This window comes from Hyla sarda, chromosome 4, assembly GCF_029499605.1.
Source record: "Hyla sarda isolate aHylSar1 chromosome 4, aHylSar1.hap1, whole genome shotgun sequence".
Classification (NCBI taxonomy): Eukaryota; Metazoa; Chordata; class Amphibia; order Anura; family Hylidae; genus Hyla; species Hyla sarda.
In genome coordinates, this window is record NC_079192.1 from 29255803 (window position 1) to 29279241 (window position 23439).

Sequence of the window (23439 nt, forward strand, 5' to 3'; positions counted from 1 at the left end):
AGCTTCTGTTTTAAAGGTGGCTTTCTAACCTTGCTAACACCCACTGGTCTTATCACTATTTGTATTTTTCTTTGCTTCCTCACTTTTCTTCTGACATTTCTAGTTTCTTCACACTGTTTTCCCCATTGTCAGTGAAATGTCAAGAGATTGGTCTAGAATCCAAAATCGGGCTTCAATACTGCGTGTCGTCCTACAGATGGCACTATAGACAATACGGTTAATAGATGTCAAGACCTTTTGTATGCAGGTATTAGTAATTTCCAATATTTAGGATTTAAATACAATACTTGTGTGTCGGGATTCCCCCAGTAACCCAAAATTTTGTCTTTGCTTTTGCCCTTTATTTTTGTTACTTTATTTTTTTGGACCCTTTTTCAATAGAACCGCTCTCATATAACTTACAGAACACAGCAAAATTTTATTGTGTATTTAAGAAATACTACAAAAAAGTTAGAAAACTGTTTTGCCTGCAGTCTCCCTCGGTTCCTCAACCATCTTCCCCTTCCTGTCATATCGAGACAAAACTAAGATTTAGAGATAGACATATATATATATCGCTTATACAAAATAACAATACCTCCTCTTCCCCGTATACAGGCAGTGGGATTACACAGGTTTGACGAACAAGAAGACATGTAAGGCCATGGTGTGGGGTGGAGCACGTAGGGCGTCCCACTGCGACAATATCACAATATTCAATATAATTAACAGTTAGTCATGTTATCCACAGGAATACAAGCTGGGACAGGGTGGGGGGTCGGATGCCCAGTGCTGGGAGCAAAGGGGGGTGGGCTGATATTTTATTTTTTTAAGGCAGTAGAATCAGATTTTACATAAGAGGTACGGTAGGTATCCTGCAGCCATTCAGCTGTTGTGGAAGCTACAATGTCTAGCCGGCAGGCATGCTGAGACTTGTAGTTAACCCACCAACGCCTGAAAAAGCTGGATTTACAGATCACAGAATTTAGCTAGTGACGTAAATACATTTTGGCAGCATAGAATGCTTAATTATATAGCTTATATATAGGTATACGGTCATGGCACTGAAAATTCGCCAACTGGCACGGTTTAGGGTCTCTTGTCAGTGAATATATATACTAAAATTTAGTAGGACGGGCCTCTGTTTACAATCCAGTTCTGTATAGATAAAATATGTATATACATATAGACACATTGGCCGGGTGCAGACAGCAGTGGTGCATTATGTATGGGATCACGTATACATACACAACCTGCAGTTACTGTGTATAAATCATATACACATATAGTGCTCGGCCATATAGAACAGACAGCTACAAGAGCCCTTTGCCTTGTTGGTATTGAACATATATCTAGTGCATTATTGGGGCACTCACAGGTGTGACCCCTAGACCTGTCCATGCTACCGTGTGAAGGATGTGGCGCACGTCTGACCCATCTGCAGCTTATTAGGTGTTGGGGGCGACTTGGACAAAAATGCTCTGGTCGTCGGTCCGGGCTAACTTGCTGGGCGGTTCGAGGGAATCGGATCCCAGCGCGGTGGAAGAGTCATTGGAGTGGAGGGGCAGCTCGTGGGTCATGTCCTCATCGCTCTCATCATCCTCCTCCTCTTCTTCATCTGAGGGTGAGAAGAATGTAAGTGCAATGTCTTGTATACAATTAGTGGGGGGTGGCACTAACAGGTGCATTTGAGACCCCCTAAATCTAACCTGCTATGTACATCAAATTCACCCATGATTGAGATAAGTTGAATATTCAAAATGCTGAATTTGAATCATTGGCTCATGCTTGAGATTTAATACTGTATCTTTGCTCCTCTCTATCCGTGGCTTTTAAGCATATACATTTAGAACAGTGTTTCCCAACCAGGGTGCCTCCAGCTGTTGCAAAACTACACCTCCCAGCATGCCCGGACAGCCAACGGCTGTCCGGGCATGCTGGGAGTTGTAGTTTTGCAACAGCTGGAGGTCCATAGTTTGGATTCCTAGACCTAAGCGCCTCTAGGCTGTGCAAAACTACAACTCCCAGCATGCCCAGCTAGCCGGAGGCACCATAGTTGGAAAACACTGCATTAGAAACTCAGGACTCGAGATGAGCGAAATTACAGTAAATTCGATTCGTCACGAACTTCTCGGCTCGGCAGTTGATGACTTACCCTGCATGAATTAGTTCAGCTTTCAGGTGCTCCCGTGGGCTGGAAAAGGTGGATACAGTCCTAGGAGACTCTTTCCAAGGAATGTATCAACCTTTTCCAGCCACCGGAGCACCGGAAAGCTGAACTAATTTACGCAGGATAAGTCATCAACTGCCGAGCCGAGAAGTTCGTGACAAATCGAATTTACAGTAAGTTCGCTCATCTCTACTCAGGACTGCTGAAAATGTAATCTTACATCTTCCAATATCTCCTGGGGACCCCAGAATGGTCATCCAATCTAGCAGCTGAGTCTGTACAGTGTCAGATGTGATCAGCCCCCCCACTCTCTGCTATTACCACCATTAAACTATTAGCTAGTGACTGGCCCTATACACACACTGTACAAGTATATTCAGTTTTCAGAGCAATACCTACCCTTGTCTTGATCCATAGAATGCGATGAGCTCCCAGTATTGGCAAACTGTAAAACAAGAGACCATAATGAAGTATCGATTCCCTATCATTCCAAGCATTGGCTTAATAGGCGCATAGTGCCAGCTATAATAGGCTCGGCTATTGCCTGACCACAGAGTACACACATTCCACGGCTGATCACTTTATTTTAGCAGGTTGGGGGGGGAAAAAAAATCCAGTTTTGTCAGCAGTACATCTCTTTATGTGAGACTATGTTCACACAGCAGAATTCTACCGCAATATTCCGCTGCAGCAGAATCCCATTGATTTCAATAGGATTGTGCTGCACTGTGCACACGGCGGAAATCTTAATGTTGGCGTCCGCAAAAAGAATAGACATGTCAATTCTTTCTGCGGAATCCGTTTGGAAATGCATTGCCGTCTATGGAGACTGTGCTTTCCCGGGCGGTCTTAGCATCGGCATGTTCTGCTGGCCTCTGCTGTTTGCGAGATGTCCGGCCAAACATTCCGCCGCGTGAACATAGCCCAATAGAGGATGTGCAGATGATGTTTAGCTGTTTGTATTGCCTGGCCTCCATGATGACGTAAGCTACTTTCATACTATGAGAAAGGCTCCGTTGCAAACGGACGTTAAAGGGGTACTCTGCTGCTCAGCTTTTGGAACAAACTGTTCCGAACGCTGGAGCTGCGCAGGGAGCTTGTGACGTCATAGCCCCGCCCCCTCAATGCAAGCGCCCCCTCCAATAGACTTGCATTGCGGGGCTATGACTTCACGCGCTGCCGCCTCCAGCGTTGGGAACAGTTTGTTCCAAACGCTGAGCAGTGGAGTACCCCTTTAAGGGCTTTTTTTTATTTTCTCACTTTGAACGCCATTAACGCCTTTTTTTTGTAACGGGAGGCATAACGGGCACAGGGGATCCCATTCACTTGAATGGAATCTCTGACGTCTGCTATTGCTGCCATTATTTTACGGAAGATAGTGGGAGAAAAAGACGTCTCAAGCCCAGATTATTCTTCCGCTATCTTCTTACGGCCGTCACACCGCCGGGCACTAACATCAGTGTGAATGGAGCCTAAACGCTCTTAGTAGGAGCATCGATCAGTGACACTGGTGTTCATATCATGGCCGTAGTCAGCCCCTGTAAGGGAAGTTACCACACTGCGTTCCTGCTACTGTTAATCGTATCTGTCGACATCCCGATAATAAAGGGATTACTGATGTATACGGCGGATGCCGATGATCCATACACTTCTACAGCTGAACGGAATAACCTATTGACTCCTTTTCGGGACGTATGCGTCATTTCAAAAGCGCACAAAGGAGATTTTTTTATGCTTACCGTAAAATCTCTTTCTCGCAGGATCCATTGGGGGACATAGACCATGGGTGTAGGCTGCTGTCACTAGGAAGCTCGACACTATGGCAACAAGAGAAGTTTGCTCCTCCCAGCAGGGTATACCCGCCCACAGGCACCTGAGGTAATCAGTTTTAGTCCCAGAGCAATAGGAGAAGACCGACAGGTCAAGAGAAAACCACAAACTGTCCAAGCAATCAGAAAAAAAGGCAACTGAACACACCTTCGGACAGATAACTGAAATAGGAACACCAGAAAAAGGGGGGAGCTGTGTCCACCAATGGATCCTTCGGGAAAGAGATTTTACGGTAAGCATAAAAAATCTCCTTTTCTCTATTGGCTCCATTGGGGGACACAGACCATGGGACGTACCAAAGCTGTCCCTTGGGTGGGTAAGGAATCAGACAGGTGGACGGTTGGACCACCGCCGTCTGCAACATCTTACAGCCCAGATTAGCATCAACTGATGCAAAGGCATGAATCTGGTAGCACCTTGAGAAAGTGTACAAAGATGACCACACGGACGCCTTACAGAACTGCAAGGCCGAAGCCACGTAGTGGAAGGCCCAGGATGCCCCGAAAAACGGGTGGAATGAGCCAAACCCCTGAAGGGTGGGATCTTCCCCTTGCAGCGGTAAGCTCCCAAAAAGAGCAGACCGGATCCACCGGAAAATGGTGGTCGTAGAAGCAGGTTGTCCTATACAACGACCTTCCGGAAAAACAAAAAAGGGGGTCACACTGCCGAAAGGAAAGAGTGACAGAGATAAGTCCGAAAAAAGGGGACTGATGAGGTGGGGCAGCTTGTGCCACTCCCTGAACTAGGTTTGGACATGATGATTGAACGCCAAAGAACGTTGAAAAAGAATGGAAACGTCCGAACCTTTGACCCCTAAGGGACCTGAAAGCCAACCACGACCGGAGAAAAAGGCTGAGTTTCACACCAACAGAAATAAGACCGCCAGGTATGGTGGTAAATCTTTGCAGAGGAAGGCTTGTGAGCCCTCAGCATGGTGTGAACCACTTGGGAAGAGAAACTGCGGGTCCTCAGAACCGTTGTCTCAACCGCCACGCCGTCAAAAGTAGAGACGGTAAATAGGGGTGGCACAGGAGACCTGATATAGGAGGTCTGGACGATAGGGAAGGTGCAGAGGTAAGTAGTACAGGAGCCTGACCACGACAACGTACCACGCCAGTCTGGGCCACGAGAATGGCGGGAACGCCCTCTGCTGCGAGTTTCCTCAGGACCCCGAAAAGAGAGGAAGGGGAGGAAACGGATAAGGTAGGGCAAAGCCCGACCAATAAACAGATAAGGTAGGGCAAAGCCCAACCAAGAAAGAGGAACGCTCTGTTGTGGCGGGACATGCAGAGGTCCACGCGTGGAGCGCCCCAGAGGTTGCAGATCACTGCAAACACCTCCGGTTGTAGGGACCACTCGCCTTGGACGGCTGAGGACCGGCTGAGAAAGACCACATCCCAGACACCCGGAATGAAAAGCGCTGAGATGGCCGGAAACCTGAGTTCCGCCCAGAAGGGAATTTCCCAAGAAGAAAGCAAAGAAAGGATTGCCCTAGGCCCCAACATGTTGAAGGGGAAAAGGGCTTCTCGAGGGATCAAGGCCCCAGACCGGCCGATCCTTGAAAACACCTCCCCAGCCCGACAGACTGACAGGGAGGAGCAGGAAGGAGCGCCCCCGAAAAAGCAGGGGGGAAACGAAGCCACCATAGAAGGGACCGACAAGACTGTCGAGTGACAAAGGAGACCTGTCCCACCGGAAGAGAAAAGACTGTCGAGTGACAATGGAGACCTGTCCCACCGGAAGAGAATCACCAATTGAAGAGGACAGTGATTAAACTGGGCAAATGGCATGGCCTCCACGGCCGCCGCTAACCGACCCAGGACATCCATGCAAAAGCGAATGGAAACTGGAACAGGGTGCCGAAGTCATTGGACTCTTGATAAGAGAGTCAGCCGATTGGCCTGAACGGATAGCCGACCTCCAGGAGGGACAGGTCCGGAAGGAGGGAGCCCTCTTCCCGTGAAGACGCCCGGCTGGACCCTTTGTTGGTACCCTGTGGTGGCACCAAAGGTCTGCAGAACCTGAAGGAGGACTTACGACGGAAAGCGGTTCTGTGAGCCATATCCAGAGGTAAAAAAGAACTCTCTTCCGACCGACGCCTCACTTCCTGAAGGCGGCGTCCACATTCCAGGCTTTAAGCCACATGGAGGGATGGTGGCTACCAGGTAGCTTGTGGCAAAGGCAGCACAGTGGCTGCGCATGGAACCGAAAATCTCCAGCTGTGGAGCATAGGGAGCTAGATTAAATAAATCCTCCAGAGGGATCTTGAAGACTACCCTGGCGGAGATGGGAGACCATACTGAAAGGGCCCTTGACCCCCAGACCGAAGCAAAAGCAGGAAGATCCTGCTGTCTCATAGGCAAAGTTTGCCAAAGTCTCCACCTTCATGTCGGCTGGATCTTGAAGGCAGCCGCATCAGCCAAAGGCCCGGTAGGCGCCGTAGAGAGGCGGGAGACCGGCAGATCCACAGTTGGAGAGGAGGTCTACCGAGCAATGAGGTCCTTGGCAAAGGGATACCATGCTTGAACCTTTTATGTTTCCTGAAACTTCTTGTCAGGGTGCCCCCCAGGCGGATACCAGCAGGGCGTAAAATTCAGCGTGAGAGCTGAAGGTCTTGGGCGACGGTCGGGCACGAAGAAAAGGAGACTTCTGGAGCCACGTCCGAAGTTCCTGGCTCCTTTAGATGCAAGGTGTATCTTATGGCCGAAACCAATGAGTACACCACATCAGGCATCCGTGTGTTCCTTTAAGTGGGAGGCCGAATAAGAAACCTCATCCGCAAGTTCTCCATGTGAATGGGAACGAGGTGAGGCAGCCCTGGAAGAGGTCGGGCACGATGAGAGGAAACTTCTGGACCACGTCTGAAGTTCCTGGGTCCTTAGCTGGAAGGGGTCTTTTATGGCCGAAACCAATGAGTACACCACTTCAGCCATATCTGTGTGGTCCTCTGAGTCGGAGGCCGAATCAGAAACCTCATCCACAAGTTCTCCGGGTGAATGGGAACGAGGTGAGGCAGCCCTGGAGGTTGGGCACGATTAAAGGAAATTTCTGGAGCCACGTCTGAAGTTCCTGGGTCCTCTAGATGGAAGGTGTCTCTTTTGGTCGAGACCAATGAGTGCACCATGTCCGACATATCCGTGTGGTCCTCTGAATCAGAGGCCGAATCGGAAACTGCATCCACAAGTTCTCCAGGTGAATGGAAATGTGTGAGGTGGCCCTGAAGAGGGGGAGACTGACCAGGTACGCGGGTCTGGAGAGCCAGAGCGACGACCATGGGAGCGTCCTCTAGGGGAGCGACGCTTGCTACAGGGCAGAGTAACGGAGCGATGCCTGTGAGGGAAGCGTCCGTGCCTGCCAGAAGACTCTGAGGATGAGTCCGATGAAAAACACCCCCATGACGCTACGAGAGCATCAGTATAGGGGGAAAGTGGGACCCTCCGGAAGGCCGGGAGGGCCTCTCCAATGCAGTCACCACATACCGGGAGACCTGAGCCAAGTCTGATATAGACTGGGGGAGGGAGAGAACGCAGGCTGGAGGGGCGGCCGAACCCACCGGGTCTGGTAGACAACCGGGGTAGAATAGCAGGGGGGTCTGGGGGAGCAGGCAGAACAAGTGGTTCAGCAGAACCAGACATTTTTGAGATACAGCTTTTACACATGTAATGAGTGGCTAACACTCCAGTTAACTGTTTAGAGGGAGCAAATGGGTTCAGCAGAACCAGGCATTTTGGAATTACAGCTTTTACAGACAAAGTGATGAACTAACGCTCCAGTTGTCTGTGCAGCCCAAGTCTGTGACCCTAGGGCAGCCGCTGTGAGGAGAACTCCGTTCTAGTGGAGAAATGCCGGCCAATAGCAAAAGAGGGGAGGGCCAGGAGCAGGGGCACTGCTGATTGGCACCTGCCTCTCACAAACGCGCGCACAGCGCTGATTGGAGGCTAATTCCTGCCTCTTAGAAGCCCCGACAGAGGGGGCCGAGCTATAGCGCACTCAGCTTCTGACAAGGTCAGTAATGGAACCCACGCCCGCTCCTCTCCCCGAGCGCACTGTCAGCCGACTGCTGCCGAAAGCAAAAGTAAGCCGGCGTTTCATACGCCCGCATAGTAAAAACGCTGCGGCTGTCAGCCACTTAAAGAAACACACACACCACACACACATTTCGTTCATGAAAGTGAAAAATATGAATAAAGCTGTGCCCCAGTCCAAAAATGCTCCTGCTCACCCCAGCAATAAATATAGAAAAAACCCCTGTCCAGGCCAGCCCCTGAGAAAAAGTGGGCAAAAAGTGAGGGTCTCCAGAGGTTGCAAGGCTGTACCTAGGAGAAAGGGAATATACTCACCTCAGTCAGAAGAACTTACCTAATGAAGTCTTCTGTGAGGTCTACAGTCTGCTTTCTGTCACCTGCATCCCGCCGAGCTACCATGTGCGAGCGAGGCAAGCAGGGAAATAGGGGGACCCGGACCCATGAGGTACAACCCCAGGCGCTGACCGTTGGCGAGAGGGGGTTAACAGCACATATACGCAATGTCTGTGCCCCCTCAATCGCAATGGGGAGACAGTGAGCCGCAGTTCCTGAATCCCCACCTGAAAACATGAAAGAAAAAGGAATAAAAAACTAACACATCCCTAACTAGGAAAATAATAAAACATAAGACCTGGTCTGGAGAGAACTCCAGACCATGTCCACCTCCTTAAGACACTAAGCTAAAACTGATTACCTCAGGTGCCTGTGGGCGGGTATATCCTGCTGGGAGGAGCCGACTTCTCTTGTTGCCACAGTGTCGAGCCTCCTAGTGACAGCAGCATGCACCCATGGTCTGTGTCCCCCAATAGAGCCGATAGAGAGAGCCAGTTTTTTTGAGTCCGCTTGAAATAGCGGATACATCCCTAAAACAGCCACTAGGTGATTACGTGCGGCCATAGAAGTGAATGGGGTCCTCTGCACCTGGTAACAGTATACACCAACATCCTGTTTTGTGGCTGCATGTCGACAGATATGGTTAACTGGGTCAGGAATGCAGTGTGGACCCAAAGAGGGGACTTAGAAATGAACATATATCTGTTTTGTGGTCAACCTTGTTTCCCTTAGTTCCTTCAGCAGCACAACCTGTGGGGAAATTTGCCGATAGGACAGGTAGCATTTTAATAGATAATATAAAGAGCCCCCAGCTGCATCCCCCCCCCCCCATCCTGTTATTATCAAGTAACAACTAAAGAATAAGGGGGGGAATCCTTGTGCTGCTGAAGGAACTAAGGCAAAAAAGGTTTACTACAAAACTGACACTTCGCTTACATTTCCATTCAGCAGCACAACATGTGGGGATTTAGCATGAATCCTTTAGGGAAGCTTAAGGACTATTTTAAAATGTACTGCCCAAAACTTTTGATCAACCAATAACCCAAAATGTTGAGAGCTCTTGGGATTGTATGATGGTGAAGATGGTATTCAGCCAGTTGACATCACTGAAAGGCTTCTCTGATTAAACCACAATGGTGGTGGCAGCGCCTGTGACTCTAAGGTCTCAGGCTTCTTCCATTTAAAACAATGTTTTCCAACCAATGTGCCTCCAGCTGTTGCAAAACTACAACTCCTGGCATGCTGGGAGTTGTAGTTTTGCAACAGCTTGGGGGCACCCTGGTTGGGAAACACTGATTTAAAAGTGCAACCTGTCCCATTAGCTCTTAGGGTATGTTCACACGAGCGGATTTCGATGGACCGGAGGACCGAGCAGCTGTAGTGGCGCTCCGCGGGAACCCAGGAAGGTAAGTGATGGTTTATTTTAATTTTTTTTTGCAGCCCGGGCAGGACGGAGCATGAGTAGTCTGCACCAGATTACTCCTTTAAAGGAGTTATCCTGGAATAGAAAAATTGAGCTATTTTCTTTCAAAAACAGCTACTAGTCTGTCTCCAGTTTGGGTTCTGCAACTCTGTTCTATTTAAGTGAATGGAGCCAAGTTGTAATACCACACACAACCTGGGGACAGATGTGGAGCTGTTTTTTTTTTTTTTTAAAGAAATTAGCTCTGTTTTTCTATTCCTGAATAACCCCTTAAGAAATACAGGTCACAGTGTATGAGTTACGTAGACGTGTGTGGACCATACGCTGGACATGCACACTCCACTATACATTACTGACTATCCCATAACACACAGACCAGTGTTTCCCAACCATGGTGCTTCCGGCTGTTGCAAAACTACAACTCCCAGCATGCTCGGACAGCCTTTGGCTGTCCGAGCATGCTGGGAGTTGTAGTTTTGCAACAGCTGGAGGTACCCTGGTTGGGAAACATTGACATAGACCGTTTATCTCTGTACAACTCACCTCTCCCATGACAGCAATGGGAGTCTCTCCACGGGCCTGGGCTACACGGTGCTCTATTAGGTAGTACATGTACTCGTCATATAGGAGGCGAATCAGATGAAAGGAACCAAAGCTGGCGGCACTACGCAGGGTAAGGTCCCGAATCACCATGGAGCTGAGGAGAAAAGCAAAACCTTTGTCATAATCAATCATGTCCCCTGCAGCTGCCCATCATCCTACATATGTCTAGCCCACCTGTAGAAGGACCATTTTAGTAGGAACAGTTTTGCAGCCTTTGAAAATCCGGGATTGCCCTGATAAGGCTTCAGAACCTGGGAGACAACACCGTCCAACCACACTGCCCACTGCTCGAGGGAGCTCTGCTGCTGAAGGGTTAACTTAAAATCCTGCTCCAGACGCTGGACTACCCGGTCAGCACAGCGGCACACCCATGAGGCCTGCTCCTGCAGGAGGAACAGAAGACACGGTCATGACAATAGCGACATCTCACTGTTTTAAGTCACAGGCAGACTTTAAAGGGGTACTCCAGTGGAACATTTATTTTTTTAGGAACTGGTGCCAGAAAAGAAAAATTTGTAAATTACTTCTATTTAAATTTTTTTTTTATCCTTCTACCAGTACTTATCAGCTGCTGCATGCTACAGAGGAAGTTATTTTCTCCACTGGGGGACAGACCGTGGGTGTATCTTGCTGTCTCTAGGAGGTGTGACACTCTGGTAATAAAAAAGTCGGCTCCTCCCAGCAGGATATACCCGCCTTCACCCTCTGAACTAGTCAGTTTAAGTTTTGTGTCTGAAGGAGGTGGACATGGTCTGGATTTCTCCAGACCAGGTCTTCTGATTTTTTATTTTCCTAGTATGGGGATGTGTGTTTATTCCTTTTTCCTTTTCTGTTTTCAGGTCTGGACTCAGGGACTCCGGTTCCCTGTTTCCCCATTGCGAGTAAGGGGGCACAGACATTGCGTATATGTGCTGTTCACCCCCCCCCCCCCTCGCCAATGGTCAGCGCCTGGGTTGGTACTTCATGGGTCCGGGTCCCCCTATTTCACTGCTCGCCTCGCTCGCGCATAGCAGCCAGGCGTGATGCAGGTAACTAAAGCTGACTGAAGACTCCATTAGGTAAGTTCTTCTGACTGATGTAAGTACCCTCCCCCCCCCCCCCCCCCCCCCTTTTTCTCCATAGGTACGGACTCGCAATCTCTCGCAATCTTTGGCCCACCTTCAGGTTATGGGGCTGGCTTATACAGGGGCTGCACTTTATTTTGGGGGAGCAGTGGCACCTGAGGGGGCATGTAATATGGGGCACTTAACGTTATGTTGTGTGTGTGTGTGTGTTTGGTGCAACTACGTCCACAGCGCCTTATATGTGGCTGTCAGCCGCAGCGCTGTTTCGGGCCGGGCGCTCTCAGCGCCGGCTTGCTTTCGCTTTGCCGGCAGCGCCTTATTCGCGGCTGACAGCCGCGGCGCTGCTGCGAGCCAGCTTACTTACTTACTTTAGGCCGCCCGCTCTATTCCCCCGTGCGCATATGCGGCTGACATGTGCGCTTGGGACAAGGTGCGGGCGCCATGACAGTTCTTCTCGGCCGGTCTGTAGCTCCGCCCACAGGGCTGGGAGCTCTCAGAGGCGCGAAGCAGCCTCCAATCAGCGCCGTGGGCGCGATTTTCAGTGAGAAGGGGTCAGTTACTTAGTGCCTTGCTTCAGGCACGCCCCTCTCTTCCTATTGGCTGGCCTGTTCATTCACTCTAGCTGCACGGAGCGAGTTCTCCTCACTGCAGCCGACAGGGGACACAGACTAGGGTGAGAAAGTTCCTGTCTCCTTTTCCCACATTATGTCCGTACCCAGAGCTGTTCCTCCCTCTAAATAGAAACCTGGAACTTTAGTGACTTATTTTGTCTGTAAGCACTGTAATACCAAGATGTCTGGCTCTGCTGAGCCCACTTGCCCTGCCTGCTCCACTGCTCCCCCAGACCCCCTGGTACCCCCTGCTGCCCCTTCGGTCCCGGTGGGTTCAGCCGCTCCACCAGCCTGGGTTTCTTCCCTGACCCAGTATATGGCTGACTTGATCCAAGTCTCCCAGTGGCTGATGCCTCCCGAGAAGTGGTGTCCGCCTTGAAGGGGTCTTCCCTGCGCAGGACCTCTGAGAGGGCCCGCTCCTCATCCCTTCATACTTCAAGCTCTCACAAGCGTACTAGGGGTGCCTCGTCTGACTCTTCCATTTAGTATTCAGATAGACGTGAGCGTTCCCCTCGTGGGTCCCGCCCCCCTGTCATCTGGGCACAAACGTCGCTCCTCCGGAGGACGTTCTCTGAGTCGCCGCTCTGCCACGCCAGAGCCGCGTACCCGGTCAGGGTCGCCCCCCTCCAGGACTGCCTCTACTCATTCACATTCCCCTGGTGAACTGGTGGACGAGGCTTCCGAGCCGGCATCTGACTCAGAGGACCGCTCGGACTCAATTGCAACGGTGAACTCATTGGTGACAGCCTTCACTTAGAGGACCCAGGATCTTCGGATGTCAATCCAGGAGTATCCTTTCATAGTGCTAAGCCAGCACCTCAAAAGGTTCAGCTCTCACGCTGACTTTGACTACATTCTGGAATCTGCATGGAAATATCCAGACAAGAGGTTCCCGGGAATCAAGACAATTCAAGAACGTTATCATTTGACAAGGACTTTGTCGCTAAGGTGGTTTCCCCTCCCTCAGTGGATCCACCAATCTCCCGGATCTCTAAGGCGACTACACTGCCTCTGGCAGATGCCACTGCCTTCAAGGATCCCACGGACAAGAATGTAGAATCCTTAGCGAAGTTTGCTTCTGAAGCAGCTGGCTCTTCTCTTCTTCCCATCTTCGCCTCGACATGGGTGTCCAAGGCCCTGGCGGAGTGGTGCCAAAAGCTCCATCAGGGTATCTTAGCGGGATCCCCCCCAGAGGATCTATCTGCTCTGGCTCTCCAATGCTCTAAAGCTGGGGACTTCCTGTGCGTGGCTTCCATGCAGTCAGCCCGTTGTTCTGCCTTTGCTGTGGGTCACTTAGCGGCTCTCCGCCGCTCTATGTGGCTTAAAGCTTGGAATGCGGATGCCGCTTCCAAAAGGTCTCTCACTGAGTTTCCCTTTTACGGGTTGCCGTCTTTTTGGCAAACGCCTTGATGAGATTATCTCTGAGGCATCGGGAGGTAAGAGTTCCTTGTTACCTCAAAATAAGGCTCGCCCTACTTCCCAAAGGAAGTCCTTTTCCTTTCGGTCCTTTCGGACTTCTGGCTCCAGCAAAGGGTCCGGGCAGGCGCCCTCGCGGGACAAGAAGGCTCCCTCGCTCCGGGCTCACCCGTCTTGGAAGTCGGACTCCAACCGGTCCGGCCGCTTTGTGCCCAAATCAGGCAACCTCAAACCCACTTCTGCATGAAGGGAGGCCCCCACCCGCGGTTTCTTGTTGGGTGGGAGGTCATCTCTTGCTTTTTCGAGACATCTGGACCTCACACATTCAGGACTCTTGGGTCCGGGACGTGGTGTCCAACGGTTACTGAATCGAATTTGCCTCCCTTCCGAGGGGTCGCTTTTTTCGATTCCGGGCCCCCGGTCTCCTCTTCTGGCGAAGCAATTTCGAGCGGCTCTCCAGTCTCTGCTTCTCCAGGGGTTATCGTTCCCGTTCCTCCAGGGGAACGTTTTCGGGGTTTCTATTCAAATCTTTTTGTGGTCCCCAAGAAGGACGGTTCTGTGCGACCAATCCTAGACCTCAAGTGTCTCAACTGTCACCTTCTCATCCGCTACTTCCGAATGGAATCTCTTCGTTCGGTGGTGGTGTCCCTGGAACAAGGGGAGCTCCTTTCATCGGTGGACATCAAGGATGCCTTGCCTACCTCCATGTGCCAATATTCCCAGGCCATCATCGGTACCTCCGCTTTGCGGTTCCGGAGGCACACTTTCAATTCTTAGCCCTCCCCTTCGGTCTAGCCACGGCTCCTCGCGTCATTACAAAGATCCTTGTGCCAGTGATGGGCATGTTACGGTCGAGGGGAATCTCTGTGATACCCTATCTGGACGACCTTCTCATCAAGGCTCCAACCAGAGCCCAGACTCTGGAGAATCTGAACGTCCCTCTTCACACTCTGACTCGCTTCGGGTGGATGGTCAACCGGGACAAGTCAGTCCTCCGTCCTACCCAGTCTCTAACCTTCCTGGGACTTCGATTCGACATGGCCTCTGCCCGAATTTGTCTTCCGCCGGACAAACGTCTGGCACTTCGGTCGGAGGTCCGCTCCCTTTGGACCCAGGTCTCAGTCTCTATCCCCACTTGTATGGAAGTCCTGGGTCGGATGGTGGCAACTATGGAGACCGTACCCTGTGCCCAGTTTCATTACCGCCCCCTTCAACTGGCGATTCTCTCTCGATGGAACAGGTCACCTCTGTCCCTCGATCGTCAGATTGTTCTCCCTCGCAGGGTCAGTCAGTCTCTGCTCTGGTGGCTCCGCTCCCCCTTCTTCTCCAAGGGCGGTCATTTCTTCCCCTTCACTGGCAGGTTGTTACGTCGGGCTGGGGCGGCATGTTCAGGGATTGGACGGTTCAGGGACTCTGGTCTCCCCAGGAGACCTTTCTTCCAATAAACATATTGGAATTACGGGTGATTCTTCTTAGTCTTCTTCATTGGGAGTCCTGTCTTCAGTCCCGTCCAGTCGGACAACGCCACGGCCGTGGCGTACATAAATCGACAGGGCGGCACTCGCAGCTCGGCAGCCATGGCCGAGGTGACCAAGATTCTCACCTGGGCGGAGAGCAAGGTTCCGGCCATTTCGGCTATTCACATTCCGGGAGTGCTCAACTGGGAAGCGGACTTCCTCAGTCGGTCCTCACCCGACTCCGGCGAGTGGTCTCTACATCCGGAGGTCTTCGTGCAGCTCTGCGACCTCTGGGGCATTCCGGACGTGGACCTCTTCGCGTCCCGGCACAATCGGAAGATCCTTCCTTTTGTGTCCAAGTCCCGGGACCCTCAGGCTCTGGCCGTGGACGCCCTAGTGATTCCTTGGGCGGGGTTTGCCTTACCCTATCTGTTCCCTCCTCTTCTGCTCCTTCCCAGGGTGCTGAGGAAGCTCAAGGCAGAGGACGTCCCCATCATTCTGGTAGCTCCAGATTGGCCCCGAAGGTCGTGGTATGCCGACGTAATCAGGCTCCTGGACGACATTCCTCTGCGCCTTCTGCTCCGCCCGGACCTGCTCTCTCAGGGTCCTCTTTGCCACCCCAATTTACAGTCGCTGCATTTGACGGCGTGGGGGTTGAGACCGCGGTTTTGAGGGCCCGCGGGTTCTCTTCCCAACTCATTCACACCATGCTCTAGGCTCGTAAGCCCTCTTCCGCAAGAATTTACCACCGTACTTGCCGGTCTTATTTTCGTTGGTGTGAAGCTCAGGACTTCTCCCCGGTAACCTTCTCGGTTCCCCGTCTTCTCTCCTTTTTGCAGTCAGGGTTGGAACTGGGGTTGTTTCTCAGTTCACTTAAAGGTCAGGTTTTGGCCCTTGCTGTTCTTTTCCAGCGGCCCCTGGATTGTAATTCTCATGTCCGGACCTTCCTTCAAGGAGTGGCACACGCTGTTCCTCCTTATCGGTCACCCTCTCCCCCTTGGGACTTAAATTTGGTTCTGAATGCCCCCCAGGGTGCACCCTTTGATCCCCTTAGAGGTGTGTCTCCGCCTCCTTTCTTGGAAAGTGGCGTTTCTTGTTATCACCTCCATCCGGTGGGTGTCTGAATTGGCAGCTCTTTCCTGCCGTTCTCAGTTTCTGGTGATCCACCAGGACAAGGTTGTTTTTTGGCCAGATCCTTCCTTTTTGCCAAAGGTGGTCTCGGCCTTTCATCTCAATGAGGACATTGTCCTCCCGTCCTTTTGTCCTGCTCCTGCTCATGCTAAGGAGCGCTGTTCGGTCTCATCTCTCCATCACTTCTTCGTTTCGTCAGTGTGATTCCTTTTTCGTCCTTACGGAAGGTCGTCGCAAGGGACTACCTGCTTCCAAGGCCACTATTTCTCGGTGGATTCGGTACGCCATTTTGGAAGCCTATCGCTGTAAGGGGAAGATTCCTCCTTTCAGGGTTGTGGCTCATTCTACCCGTTCTGTTGGGGCATCCTGGGCTCTCCAGAATAGAGCCTCGGCCTCACAGATTTGCAAGGCGGCTACCTGGTCGTCTTTGCACACTTCGAGGTTTTAAAGTTCATACTTTCGCATCGGCTGATGCTAGTCTGGGTCGTAAGGTGTTGCAGGCGGCAGTGGATCGGCCGTCTGCCTAACTGCTTATCTGCCCACCCAAGGGACGGCTCTGGTACGTCGCACGGTCTGTGTCCCACAATGGAGCCGATAGAGAAAAGGAGAATTTTGTTTACTTACCGTAAAATTTCTTTCTCGAAGGATCCATTGGGGGACACGGCTCCCACCCTTTTTGGGATTTTCCTTTGGTTCTCTGTCCGAGGGTGTGTTCAGTTATGTTTTTTCTTCTGGTTCTCGGACAGTTTTGGGTTTTTCTTTGACCTGTTGGTCTCCTCCTATTGTTCTGGAACTTAAACTGATTAGCTCAGAGCCTGAAGGCGGGTATATCCTGCTGGGAGGAGCCAACTTTTTTTATTACCTTAGTGTCACACCTCCTAGAGACAACAGCATACACCCCACAGTCTGTGTCCCCCAATGGATCCTTCGAGAGAGATTTTACGGTAAGTAAACAAAAATCTCCTTTTTAAGAGTTCTCTCTGCTGACACCTCTATGTCAGGAACAATTTCCCATAGCAAACAACCTCTCCTGCTCTGGACAGTTCCTGAAACGGACAGAGGTGTCAGCAGAGAGCACTGTGGTCAGACTGGAGAGAACTACACAACTTCCTCTGTAGTATACAGCAGCTGATAAGTACTGGAAGGATTAAGATTTTTATATAGAAGTAATTTACAATCCTGTGTAACTTCCTGGCACTAGTTCATTTAAAAAAAAAAAAAAAAAAAAAAAAATTCCCACCAGAGTATCCATTTAAGGCGATGTTCACATGACAAAATTTGAATCCAGTGGAAAGATTCCACTCGTAAATTATGTTACAGCAGAGTCCTATTGTCATCAATGAGATTCCACTGCACACGGCAGAATTTCAGTGGTAGATGTTTCCAGCGCAGAAATTCAGATTCCTGTCTCCGCTACAAGAATGAACATGTCAATTATTTTGGAGGAATCTGCTTGGAATTGCATTGCCGTCTATATAGATGATGCATTTCCGAGCGCCGGCATATTCTGCCAATGTGTTGTCCAAACAGAAATTCAGCAAAATTTGCACCATGGCTTAACTGAACTAAAAAAAATCGGAGAACAAATCCTTAGGTTCTGGATGTTACTGTGAAAATAGCTGCGCATCTGCTACAAAATCAGAAATGTATCTACTATCCTGTCTTTTTGCTGCTGCTGTGGCATGGCTTCCGCCGCCCCCCCCCCCCCCCCCCCCATGTCCCTTCCATTGACATGTCCACATGTGACCATGGCGGCCAGTCACAGGCTTTAGTGTTCACATCATCCCCTGAGCTAAAAAGTACAAGAACTGCCTTGGGGAGGAGGGAATTGGAGGCCATGAAAGTGCCTCAGCATGAGAGGCGCAAAAGGTGAGTTTGCATGTTTTATTAATTTATTTTACATTAGCTGTCCGAATCTCTTGTAGAAAAATCTGCGCCAAAATCCACACGATAAATCGGCACAGTTGAGTGCGGGTTGTCCTGCAGTGGAGATATCCGCAGTAAATCCAACCCCTATAGACATACATTAAATGGGCCCTCTCATTAAAACTATTGCTCTCCTTATGGTAAATAAAAAAAATTCTAATGTACTTTGTTTAAAAAAAAAAAATTCTATGTTTTATTTGTGTTTAAAAAAAAAAAAAAAGCCACTAGGTGTCTCTCTACTTGTCCAGAGCATATTTCCCCCTATCTTTAGCACATACTTTGGACTCCTGCTGGCCTGGCAGAGGTCCAAAATCAGGAAATGCCAAGGGGGGGGGGGTGTTCAGCCTTAACCAATCATAGCTCATCTCATACTAGACTGCTCTGGGCTGTGTGTAGCAGAGTGAGAGAGGAAGTTCTCCCCTGTATGGCTTCAGATGATGTCACAGCCTGCTGGGGAACGCCCCTTCCCAGTCTGAATCTGACAGACTGTGCAGAAAATACAGAGCAATATCAAGGTGGAAAACGAAAAAATAATAAAATTAAAGGCAGGAGGTGGTTTATCATGATGGGGGGCAGTGAACTGGGAGGATTATAACATTTAACAAGATCATGAGAGGTACTCTTCAAACAAGTGGTTTTCAAACAGTGAGCCTCCAGCTGTTGCAAAACTACAACTCCCAGCATGCTGGGAGTTGTAGTTTTGCAGCAGCTGGAGACACACAGTGTGAAAAACACTGCCCTAGACCAGTGGTCTCCAAACTGTAGACCTCCAAGATGTTGCAAAACTACAACTCCCAGCATGCTGGACACCACTGCCCTAGACCTTCCAATATCTTGTCAATAATGGTAAAATAAACGTTGGAGGCATCCCACTTACTTGTACGTTGGTGAAATCTACCCTGTTGAGGTCGCTGAGCATCTGGTTGATCTGGGCGGTATTCTGCAGCACAGCCCGAGCTGCCTGTGCCAGGTGATTTAGTGATGTATAGCGGCGTAACGTCTGGGCAAAGGCACTTGCAGCACCAACCTAGTGGAACCGGAGACGGATGTGAGAATCTATTGCACATTTTTTTTTTTTTTTTCATTTTTGCCCATACCAACGAGTCAACATTTAGAATATGTAATCTTAAGCTTCTACCATATGAAGCACGTTCAGGAGCTAAATGCGGTAAATATCTTTTCTTACTAGCTCAGGGAGCTGATTGGGACTACAGCAGCAAAATCGGAGGTTCCTGATCAGCTGAGAGCATAGATGGAGGTCACTTGCCCTCCTTTCTGTCCGATCGGCGCTCCGTTATTGCAGGCAGTCTGTACTAACTGAGCGCCGATGACACTGATCAATACTGTGTGCACAGCATTAATCAGTGTATGCAACCTAAAATATTGCAAGTAAGTCACCATAAAAAAAGGAAAAAAATATAAAAAAAAAAATAGTAATAAATGTGAATTAACCCCTTTTTCTAATAGAGGTTTGGATCACCCCCCTTTTCCCAATTTTCAAAATAAAATAACGTTAATAAATGTGGTATCGTTGTGTGAGTAAACTATTAAAATATAACTTTAAAAGGGGTACTCCGGTGGAAAACATTTTTTTTTTAAATCAACTGGTGCCAGAAAGTTAAACAGATTTGTAAATTACTTCTGTTTAAAAATCTTAATCCTTCCAGTACTTATCAGATGCTGTATACTACAGAGGAAGTTGCATTTCTTTCTGGAACTCTTTTCAGTGTGATCAGTGCTCTCTGCTGATACCTCTGTCCATGTCAGGAACTGTTCAGAGTAGGAGCAAATCCCCATAGAAAACCTCTCCTGCTCTGGACAGTTTCTGACATGGACAGAGGTGTCGGCAGAGAGCAGATCAGACTGGAAAGAACAAAAAAGAACAACTTCCTGTGGCGTCCTGGGACTTAAGGACCCAGGGCGTACCTGTACGCCCGTGGGAATTCCGGTCCCTGACTGGCAGGGACCAGACCATGATGCCTTCTGATATCATTCAGCAGGCATCCCGTGACAACGCCTGGGGGGGTCCTAAAACCTCCCATGTCGCGATTGCCACAAATCTGAATTGATGGGCCATTTGTAACTATTCCAGGTCAATCAGGTCCCCGGTGACCCGGAAAAAAAGGGTGATAGGTGCCGTCCGAGCAGGAGTGAGGTGGCACTGGTGCAACCTCACGATTGTCCTTATTCAGGACTCCTGCTGTGGGGGTGTCCTTAACGGCACCCACTTAGCCCCTATTCCGCTGACTCTGCTCCTGGGGCCCTGATCCCAGTCATTGGTGACAGGATCAGGGCCCCAGGAGCAGAGTCAGCGGCGGCAGGCAGGAGGATCCTGGAACAGCAGCAGGAGGTAAGGCTGGCCTCCTGCTGTTGCTTAGCGACAACCCCAGCATGCACAAAAGGGCATGCTTGGAGTTGTTGTTATCCAATAGCAGAAGGCACAACTACAACTCCCAGCATGCCCTTTGGTAGATTGTGCATGCTGGGGGTTGTAGTTAAGCAACAGCTGGAGGCACATTTTTTCTATGAAAAAGTGTAACTCCAGTTGTTGCATAACTACATGCACGGACAGCCAAAGGGTATGCTGGGAGTTGCAGTAGAGTGCCTCCATCTTTTGCATAACTACAAGTCTCAGCATGCCCTTCGGCTGTAAGTGCATCCTGAGAGTTGTAGTTTTGCAACAGCTCAAGGCACACTGGTTGCGAAACAGAGTTTGTTACCTAACTCAGTGTTTCACAACCAGTGTGCCTCCAGCTGTTGCAACAACTGGAGGCACCCTGTTTGAGAAACATATCGGAGGCATGTGTAATTCTTCAAAGCGAGGATGTTTCTGGTTGTGGCAGGGTGCAAACAGGTCCATGTCCGGGGTGCCCCAGAGGTTGCAGTTTTCCGCAAACTGCTCTGGATGAAGAGACCACTCACCGGGGTCTGCTGAGGAGTGGTTAACGAAAAAAGCGATTGCTTGGAAAATAAGTAAACTCAATCCGGTAACCGTTGGAAACGAAATCTCATACCCAAGAGTCCTTCACGTGGGCGGACCAAACGTCCCGGAAAAGGGACAAATGCCCTCCCACCCAAGAAGAATCTTCGGGTGGGGGCGTCCCTTCAGGCAGAAGGAGGCTGACTGATGCCGCGAAACGTCTGGAACGGTTATTTCCAGGAAGGATGGTTCTTGAAAGAAGGAGCCTTCTTATCCTGTGAGGGTGCCAGTCTGGTCGCTCTACTCGAGCCATAGGACCGGAAGGAGGTAGATTCCGTCGGGAGTTGGTAAGGCGAGACTTATTCTGTGGTAATAAGGAGCTCTTACCTCCAGTCGCCTCTAAGATAATCTCATCCAGGTGTTTTCCAAAAAGTCAAGACCCAGTAAAAGGAAGCTCAGTGAGAGGTTTCTTGGAAGCAGCATCAGTGTCCCAGGTATTGAGCCACATGGAATGACGAAGTGCCACTAGATTACCTGTGGCACAAGCCATACAACGGGCCGACTGCATAGAAGCAGAGCACAAATAGTCTCCAGCATTGGAGAGTTGAAGTGCAAGATCTGCCAAATCTTCGGAAGGGGCCCCGGACAAAATGCCCTGGCGGAATTGAGAAGCCCAGACAGAAAGGGCTTTTGACACCCAAGCAGAAGCGAAGGTAGGAAGTAAAGAGGAACCTGCTGCTTCAAAGGCGAATTTTGCCAGATTTTCAATTCTCTTGTCCACCGGGTCCTTAAAGGATGCTGCATCCGCCAAAGGCAGAGTAGTCGCCTTTGACAGGCGGGAAACCGGAGGATCCAAGGTTGGCGGAGATGTCCATCTTGCAATGAGGTCCTGGGCAAAAGGAAACTGTGCCTACACCTTCTTAGTCCCTTGATAGCGCTTGTTAGAATGTTTCCATGCCGTTTCCAGTAAGGTGTCAAATTCAGCATGAGAACTGAAAACCTTAGGAGAGGGATGGGAGTGGTGAAAGGAAACTTCTAGATGAAAGGTGTCCCTAAGTTGTCTACCATGTTGGACGTGCCGGTTCGGACCTCTGAGTCAGAACCTGACGCCTCATCTTCCAGTTCCCCAGGAGAGTGGGAGCGGGTGGAGGCAGCCATGGATGAAGGTGAAACAGACCTGGTACGAAGATCTGGAGACCTAGGACAGCGACCAAGAGAGTGGCCCTTGGGCGTTTTTGGGGTGCCAGGGAAGGGAAGTAAGACCTATGAGGAGAGCGGCTATTCCGGCTTCTTCAGACGAGCCAGAGGAGTAACCCCTAGGGCACTTGTGAGAGCACCTAACATAAGGAGAAGGAGAGGTCTCTGGCTCAGGTCTCCCGTTATGTGGTGATTGCCTTGGAGAGGCCCTCCCTACACCGGCCCTCCGAAGGGTCCCATTCTCCTCCTATACTGTTGCTCTCGCAGCGTCATAGGGGTGTTTTCATCTGACTCATTCCCAGAGTTTTCTGGCAGGCGCGGACGCTCCCCACGCAAGCATCGCCCCGTTACTCAGACCTGTAGCAAGCGTCGCTCCCCTAGCTCCCATGGTCGCCGCTCTGGCTCTCCAGACCCGCGTACCAGGTCCTTCTCCCTCTCTTCCAGGGCTGCCTCACACGTTCCCATTCACGTGGAGAACTTGTGGATGAAGTTTCCGATTCGGCCTCTGATTCAGAAGACCGCACGGATATGTCGGACATGGTGCACTCATTAGTTTCGGCCATAAGAGACGCCTTCTATCTAGAGGACACAGGATCTTCAGACGTGGCTCCAGAAGTTTCCTTTCATCGTGCCCAACCTCCAGAGCTGCCTCACCTCGTTCCCATTCACCTGGAGAACTTGTGGATGAGGTTTCTGATTCAGCCTCCGCCTCGCACGGATGTGCCTGATGTGGTGTACTCATGGTGTAGCCATAAGAGACACCTTCCATCTAAAAGGACCCAGGAACTTCGGACGTGGCTCCAGAAGTTTCCTTTCTTCGTGCCCGACCGGCACCCAAGACTTTCAGCTCTCAAGCTGAAATTTTACGCCCTGCTGGTATCCGCCTGGAGGCACCCTGACAAGAAGTTTCAGTAAACGAAGAAGGTTCAAGCATGGTATTCCTTCGCCAAGGACCTTATTGCTCGGTGGATCTCCTCTCCAACTGTGGATCCGCCGGTCTCCCGCCTATCTAAGGCGCCTACCCGGCCCTTGGCTAATGCGGCTGCCTTCAAGGATCCAGCGGACATGAAGCTGGAGGCTTTGGCAAATTTTGCCTTTGAGGCAGCAGGTTCTTCCTGCTTTTGCTTCTGCCTGGGTGTCAAGGCCCTTTCAGTATGGTCTCCCACTCAGCCAGGGTAGTCTTCAAGATACCTCCGGGGATTTCTTTAATCTAGCTCTCCGATGCTCTACAGATGGAGATTTCCTGTGTTCTGCTTCCATGCGCAGCCACTGTGCTGATTTGCCACAAGCTACCTGGTAGCCACCATCCCTCCATGTGGCTTAAAGCCTGGAATGCGGATGCCACCTTCAGGAA

The 23439-nt window shown here is 50.3% G+C and overlaps 1 protein-coding gene across 3 annotated transcripts in view; it reads right to left on the minus strand.

The window, feature by feature from the left end:
* Positions 1 to 387: 387 nt before the first annotated feature.
* RFX1 (regulatory factor X1) overlaps positions 388 to 23439 on the minus strand; it is a 46569-nt gene continuing 23517 nt past the window's right edge. For 2 of the 3 annotated variants that reach the window (XM_056570268.1, XM_056570271.1), the window contains 5 exons: positions 18846 to 18995; positions 10538 to 10746; positions 10304 to 10457; positions 2549 to 2594; positions 389 to 1597 (listed from right to left, as the gene is read on the minus strand). In XM_056570268.1, the coding sequence (XP_056426243.1) occupies positions 1428 to 1597; positions 2549 to 2594; positions 10304 to 10457; positions 10538 to 10746; positions 18846 to 18995 (729 nt within the window). In that variant the 3' untranslated portion in view covers positions 389 to 1427. Of the gene's footprint in view, positions 1598 to 2548; positions 2595 to 10303; positions 10458 to 10537; positions 10747 to 18845; positions 18996 to 23439 lie in introns of all 3 variants that reach the window. The other variant, XM_056570270.1, reaches the window with a different exon arrangement.